The sequence below is a fragment of the Xenopus tropicalis genome, chromosome 1, assembly GCF_000004195.4.
Source record: "Xenopus tropicalis strain Nigerian chromosome 1, UCB_Xtro_10.0, whole genome shotgun sequence".
In the NCBI taxonomy this organism is placed as follows: Eukaryota; Metazoa; Chordata; class Amphibia; order Anura; family Pipidae; genus Xenopus; species Xenopus tropicalis.
The window spans coordinates 37091353-37099070 of NC_030677.2; the positions used below are offsets into that span (position 1 = coordinate 37091353).

Consider the following 7718-nt stretch of genomic DNA (forward strand, 5'->3'; position numbering starts at 1 on the left):
TAAACTGAGCCATATATATATATATATATATATATATATATATTACCTTTAAGTCATGCAGAAAGGAAGGGCAGGGTCGTACCAACAGGATACTTTTTCCACTAGGACGAGGACAGTATTTGAATGCATCATCCGTTCATAGCATTTTTCAGGGTACTTTAGGGGACTGCCATGCATGGACATTTCATGCATAATCAAGGAAGGCCTTGGGCATAAAAGGTGCATATACGAAGCAGTTTACACTCTTTTCAAATACCAAGAAGAGTCGCTGTTTGTATCTTTACACCATGGGGCAGATTTCACAAAATGTGAGATTAGAGTTTACCACAGAAAAATTCACCCACTTTCTATTCATTCCTACAGGATTTTTAGAAGTGTAATTATCAATTGGTGAACTCTAAAAATCCTATAGGAATGAACAGAAAGTGGGTGATTTTTTCTGTGATAAGCTCTAATCTCACATTTTTATAAATCTGCCTATATATAATGTCCACTAATCACTCATAATTGACTCATATAACAATTGTTCTGACTGTAGTGTAACTTGGATCCAAGTGCTTGCATTTCCTGCAACCCCGAGCCCTAGCTTGTTTCTCAGGGGCATCAGTAATCATTCATAAATGTTCTGCATTTCAATTATCATACTGTTATTGTTATCACTTGTATTCCTTGTATATGAAGTAAATGATTTTGGACTTGAAATTTGCATTTTTTTTATATAGATACTGTTCTGTTACTTTTGGTTACAAAAAAGGCTCATGCACCTTGTATACAGTAATAAACTTCCCTTTCTTGGCTAATTTAGGTCTTTGGGAACATGGCCGATTCACCGTCTAGTGGGCCTCCACAGGGAGGAGCAGTGGTAAGTAGCTTTTCACTCTCTCTTTTTAACAATACATTCTACAAAGAGCAGGTACAAATGGGCAGCGGTAATACATCAGAGTGTGTTCACAGTGTGGATGAATATTTTTGGTGCTATTAAAATATTTTACACTGTGGGGCCCATTTATCAATATATGATTGTGTCCGAACACTAAAAATTCATGTTTTTTTCTAAGTTTTAGAACTGTGTGTATTTTCTGTGATATTTTTGTTAATTTGCGCAACTTTTTCATTCCCTTTGGCCAGGTTGGAGCTGCAGAGTGCCATTGAGTCCTATGGGAGGCTTCCATTTGTTTTGGGGTTCTGTACCATATCCCTCTAGCAGGGAAGAGCTGTGCCTTCAACGATTCCCCCAGTAGCTTTCAGTTTTCTTTCTGATTCACAGCACATGCTCTGGACTTTTGACCGTTGTCTCAGTTTAGAGACCGACTCGCAATAGAATAGAAGTCATGATATTAGGTTTTTAATTACTAATTAATTCAGATCCTCAGTCCCCCTGCAATTATACTGTAGCATCAGCTTATATAACATACAAACCTCATTTTCTGCTTGATGACTGCCAAGCTCACCTTCTCAACAGCTGCCCAGAGCTGTCCAGTGTCGCACTTAAATGTGATGGCCTTACAAAATCCAATATGAGGAGCTCCTGTGAAATCCCTTTGATTACTGCAGAAACCCTAGGCTGGTGCATTAAGTTCAGTATATAAAATATGGCATTTCCAGGCACATTTGTTTTTAAGGCTTAGTTCTCCTTTAAGCGGCTTGCACTACTGTCATGTTGGCCCTGTGGTGAGGCGGGTGGTGATCCTGCTATATATTTGTACATAATGTATTTGGAATTGTACTTAAGGGTGGAGACCTAAAAGAAACTTCATTATTTTGCCGTTCTCATTTTCTCTCAGAGTAAAGAATTGTATATTTATTCTAAACTTATGTTTCTTTTTATAGCAATTTCTGATGGCAAATAAGCTTGACACTGCAATGTGGCTTTCCCGGTGGTTTACAGTATACTGTTCAGCTTTATTTATTCTACCTATTTTAGGGTAAGTATCTTGCTTTCAGTTATCTCTTATAGGCACCTTATGATGGGACATTATGAATTTCTTGCAGATTAAATTAGAAGGGCATTCCAATATCTGATAGTTTCACTTTGGAGAGAGGCAAATAAATAAAATATACTTTAGTACTGCAGTGATTCTACTGAGGTACACACTTCCTGTGTGGCATTAGTGTAAAGAAACGCTTCCCTTTTTAAAGATCTCTTGCTCACAAGAACTGAAATGTAATAGAGTTTTGTAACATTCAACAGAAACCTCAATAAAATGTCCTGCCTGTTGTTTTAAAGACTACCAAACCCCATGATAAAACTGAGTATTTTGACAGGGCACCTGTCACCCCCAAATTGTTTTCCCCACCACAGGTGAAGACTAAAAGATCCCACACTCTGGTTAAAGGGAAAACATTTGTTTGTAGCCCCCAAAAGCCCTAGGCTGCCTACGCCAAAAGCTTTCCCATAGTGCAGACAGCTGTGTTGTATAGCATGCATGCTCAAAATGAGTGATGCTCCTGGTTGCTCATTATGCACATGTGCCTGACGTAGGATGCGCCTACCAAGTTTACCTAACACGCATAATGAGTGAGCAGTGGCACTTGCTCATTATGTACATGCATGTGCCTCAACATTGCCAGCCACAGTCAGAGCTCCCTCCCAGTGCAGGTGGCTTAACGCCAACAAGGGCCATTTTTAGAGAAAAACCTTTCCACTGCTATTTATTGTGTCATTTCCCAAGATATGCTTACACTGTTTTGTTTTTTCTCCATTTCCAGCTTACATGAAGCCGCTAGCTTCTATCAACGTGCCTTGTTGGCAAATGCTCTTACTAGTGCTCTTCGACTGCATCAGAGGTTACCACATTTCCAACTAAGCAGGGCATTCCTGGCCCAAGCTCTGCTAGAGGACAGTTGTCATTACCTCCTGTATTCACTCATCTTTGTCAATTCCTATCCCGTTACAAGTATCCTTTGCATATATGTAACATTAAAAAAAAAACAATCATCTTTATTCTAGTCAGTTGTACAGTGCTCTAATATCTGGCATGCAGCACCATTTCTGGCATCAGATTGTTATGCAACTTGTGGTGGCTTCTTTAAAAAGAGGACTGTGTTTCTGTGGTTTAATCTAAAATGATCCTGTTTGATGTAGATAATATTTTGGTTCTCAATTAGAAGGGAATGCAGAGCTCCCCATTAGCTCAATTTAAATAATACTAAATACTTCAGTATCTGAAAGAAGAAGTATATGATGTGCCATTTGTTTTGTAAGCACAACTTCACATTTTTACTTTTTCACCATGAACAATAAATTCTTACAGTGGAATGCAATTGTTTGGACACACTGCCCAAAATACATATTTAGTTAATCAGTGTATTAAAAAAATAACATATTGGAAAATGTTAATGAACAGCGACATTTTATTTCATCAACTTTAAAACATAGGAAGAAAGAAAGTGGCATGTGCTAAACTTTAGAACCCTGTAACTCAAATACAGGCATAAGATCTGTTATTTTGACCTTGCTTCAATTTCTGCCACTATACCATCTGTTACTATCAAGTACAAGCTACTGTTTATTAGAGAAATTTTTTTTTTTTTTTTGCTCTAAATGGACTCATTTGGAGATGACCTTTCCATAATTTGAAGCTCTGGATAACAGGTTTCCCGATCCTATATCTGTATGTTGTTTTGTGTTTAACTAAATATATATAACTTTTCCTTTCAACTATATGTGTCACATTAGTGAAGGCAAAATAGAAGTGCACCTTACATTAACTGTTTCTTTTGAGCACTAATTCTCTGATCATTTTCCTAAACCATTTTTTCCTCTAGTGAGTATTTTCCCAGTCTTGCTCTTTTCCTTGCTTCATGCATCAACATACACAAAGAAGGTTTTAGATGTAAGTATCTTCCTGAGTAAGCCAGGATTTTGTAGCTGGAAAAGTTAGTATTTAATCATGGTTCTTGTGTATTGTTTTACTGACCACTTCTATAACTATATGCTTTAAACAGCTTGCAAAACGTAGTATAAAGTGACATATTTTTTCATATTTCTTCATATTTCAGGCCAAGGGACCAAACAGCGTGCCTTTTCTGAGGTCTTTTCTTGAAAAACTAAATGCAAATCAACAAAATATTCTAAAATTTGTTGCTTGCAATGAGATATTCTTAATGCCTGCCACTGTGTTCATGCTGCTTAGGTAAGGAGTAACACACATTTTGTTTAATCATTTAGTGGAATATGTTGGTGCTTAAGAAATATATGGTAGTAATAATAATTATGATTTTTTTTTTTAATTTAATTTTGGTATTGACAACTTAAAGGGCCAATCTGCTCTGTTCAAGTTTTCCTGCCTACTTTTGTACATTACAAGGAAACATCAATTTATTAGTATTGATTAGTATCTTGTTATCCACTTTTGCCGTCTGTGAGAAAACTTATCAGATTGTTCTTGTTGCTTCTTCACCTGCAGTATTAGACTCTGGCTGACCATATTCATTCATGTAGTAATATTCCCTTTTACTTTTATACAATAGAGAATACAAATATTAGGGTATAGCTATATGTTTATTAATTAGTAGTAATTATCTTCTAGTTAGGCTATATTTGTTGAATTACAGCCTTGTTATTGGCCAGTGTACAAACATCTTTTCTGGGTAGAGGTATATTTTGTGTATGGTTGTCCATTCTTTCTATTTCTGTGCAGCACATAACATAGAAATGTATATGCGTAACGTCCACTAGCAGTTAGTTATTATCCCAGCAGGCGGAGTTCCTTTTATGTCTAGAGGTTCCCAAAGTATTTACAGCCAGATGGCTGTCCAGTACCCACTCCACATTTGCTACAGTTTAAAATATACTTTAGTAGTGTGCCATAAAAAGGCAGGTTGGTTCTGCTTTACCCACCCCACTTGTCTTGTCACATTTTAGGCCTATTTATATATGCTTCTGCTGTACCAGGAGCACCATAGCTGTATGAAATATGTAAATGCTTACAGGTGAATCGGGTTAGGTATGGGGCAGCTGCTGATATTCTGAGACAGTTTTCAAATTGTCCTTATGTTTTTGTTTTCTGCAGTTTTTGAGTATTTAGTTTTTTGTTCTGCAGTTCTTCAGTCTGTAATTTTAACGAGTTCAAAAAATATGTTCAGCCCAAGCTACATTGCTGTGTTAACTGGTTTGTATTACAAACATAGTAGGCTATAAGGATTTTTGAGTGTGGCTGTTACTATAGTTACTCTCTGTCTCGTTAGTAAGCTAACATTGTGTTTCCATTTTCAGTGGCCAAGGGAGCCTACTACAGCCCTTCATTTACTACAGATTTCTAACTCTTCGTTATTCCTCCAGAAGAAATCCATATTGTCGGTAAGTATGACTTACATGCAAAGGTCACTGCTGTGTGTGCAGGTAGTCACTAGTTAGACTAGCAGTAGTGAATGTTTTGGGGGCTTCCTAGAGAATTTGGTATCTTTTGCTATGCAGATACTGTATGTTTGTGCTAAAAGTAGAATTAGCCAAACTCAAAGAGCCATTTTAGCAGGTCTGTGTTTCTAGGAGTGTAATGCAAGTCGTGCAGATAAACATTTTTAAACGTTAATCTTTTGGTTACAGAACATTATTTTCTGAGCTGCGAATAATCCTGGAACATCTTGTCATGAAGCCAGCGTGTCCGGACTTTGTGAGAAGGTTGTGTCTGAGCAGCATTGCATTTATAAGCAGGCTTGCACCAACAATTGCGTAACTTCAATCTTGTTCAGTGATGTATATGTATAAACATTAGCAGCTGGTATTTCTGCTCATAGTATGATACCTGGGTGCATTATACCACTTTCGACCTGAGCGATTCCATAGAAATCATGTTGAACTCTCTTATGCCTTTTTATATGTCACTTCTTACAGTTTCTTAACCCCCCTATCCTTGATGTGTTTCTTTTCAGTCATTACTATGTGAGGATGCTAAATTTACAAGAGACACTGTAAAGTGGTTGGGATTTCCCCTTCCTACAAATGCAGGGCAAGGCGAAGCCTATTTGGGCTTTTTTTTCTTTTTATACTGTATGCACCAACAACATAAAAACGCACAACATTAACAATCTTAACTTAACCTGGGAACACACTCTTTCAGCTGGATGAAATGATTCACCTTTTTTTTACCATTTCAGCAACAAATGTGGTAGGAAAGCAGAATGGTATTGGTTGTAGTTAAGTTTATTTTTTATTAAAATATAAATTTATTAAGGTTCAACCTTTGTACTGAACCTTTGGTACCGAGATGTACATAGAATAGAATAATTTACACACTGCTTGTAAAATTCCAGCCTTCTGTTTCAATAAAAGTCCGACCTCCTCCCATACGTCTCTGCTGTATTCTCTGGAAATGCATCATACATAGACTGCATGTTTCAAAAGAACACCTTCCCCTTCCACTGTTGCAACCTCCTCACTGGGATATGAGGCATAGTCTATTACTAAAGGTGGATTTGACTTGCCAGTACAGGTATGGGACCTGTATCCAGAATGCTTGGGACCTGGGGTTTTCCGGATAAGGGATCTTTCTGTAATTTGGATTTCCATAACTTAAGTCTGCTAAAAATCATTTAAATACTGAATAAACCCAATAGGCTTGTTTTATCTCCAATACGTATTAATTATATTTTAGTTGGTATCAAGTACAAGGTACTGTTTTGTTATTACAGGGAAAAAGGAAATCATTTTTAAAAATTAGAATTATTTGCTTATAATGGAGCCTATGGGAGACAGTAATTCGGAACTCTCTGGATAACAGGTTTCCGAATAAGGGATCCCATACCTGTATTCAGTAGGCACACATTTTTGTTGTTAAAGACAATACCTGCTCCTTTGTCTCCTTACCTGCCCTGCTCATGGTAGTTCACTTAAAGCAGGGGTCACCAAACTTTTTTTTACCTGTGAGACACATTTTTAAAGGGCTGTGATTGGCTATTTGGTAACCTCTATAGGGACTGGCAGCCCTACAAGAGTCTATGTTTGGCAGTACACCTGTTTTTATGAAGCCTCCGACAAAGGAATTAAAAAATGAGCATTTGCTTTGAGGCCACTGGGATTGACATCCAGGGGTTTGGGGAGCAACATGTTGCTCGAGAGCCACTGGGTTGGGGGAGTAATGGCTGTCAAGAGCTTTAAAAGAAACAAAATGCAGATTTCCTTCAAAAACAAGAACACATTTGTTTTATGACTTTATGATTATTTGAACCTCGTGTTTGGGCAAAACCTTTTTTTAAAAAAAAAAAACTTGAAAAATTCTTGGCAGAGAATGCAAATGAGCTACAAAATTGACTCACATTTTACTCAAACCCAAGGATCAAATGATCAAAACTCGTCCTTTAAAGGAGAAGGAAAGGTACAATCCCTGGGGGTATCAAAATGTCCCCCCAGTAATTGTAATCATTTACCTTATACCCCAGGTTGGTGCTCCTGTTAGGAGAAAACTGCACCAGTCTTGGGTAGCTGTGAGAGAGTGATCCTCTTCCTTCTGTCTCCATGCCGCTTGTGCATGCTCAGTAGAGTGACGAGCCAAACTTAAAAAAAAAAAAAAAGCCAGATTTTTCACTCTAGTGCACATTTGTCGGGCCTGGGCTCACGATTAAAGAAGACAGGAGGAAGAGGATTGCTCATTTGCAGCTACCCCGGGCTGCTGCCGTTTTCTCCAAACAGTTGTATAATTTAAGTGACTACAATCACTGGGGGGTGCCTAAAATTTTGCCACCCCCCAGTGATTTTATCTTTCCTTCTCCTTTAAGCA

General features: G+C 37.6%; 1 protein-coding gene across 1 annotated transcript; it reads left to right on the forward strand.

The window, feature by feature from the left end:
* Nucleotides 1-805: 805 nt before the first annotated feature.
* Nucleotides 806-6291, forward strand: tmem33 (transmembrane protein 33; the record flags this gene model as incomplete). The annotated part of the gene is given in 7 exon segments (NM_001016411.2): nucleotides 806-862; nucleotides 1831-1925; nucleotides 2710-2897; nucleotides 3769-3836; nucleotides 4003-4136; nucleotides 5219-5302; nucleotides 5549-6291. Coding segments are annotated over 7 exon segments (744 nt in total). The 3' UTR covers nucleotides 5679-6291.
* Between the last annotated feature and the right edge of the window lie 1427 nt (nucleotides 6292-7718).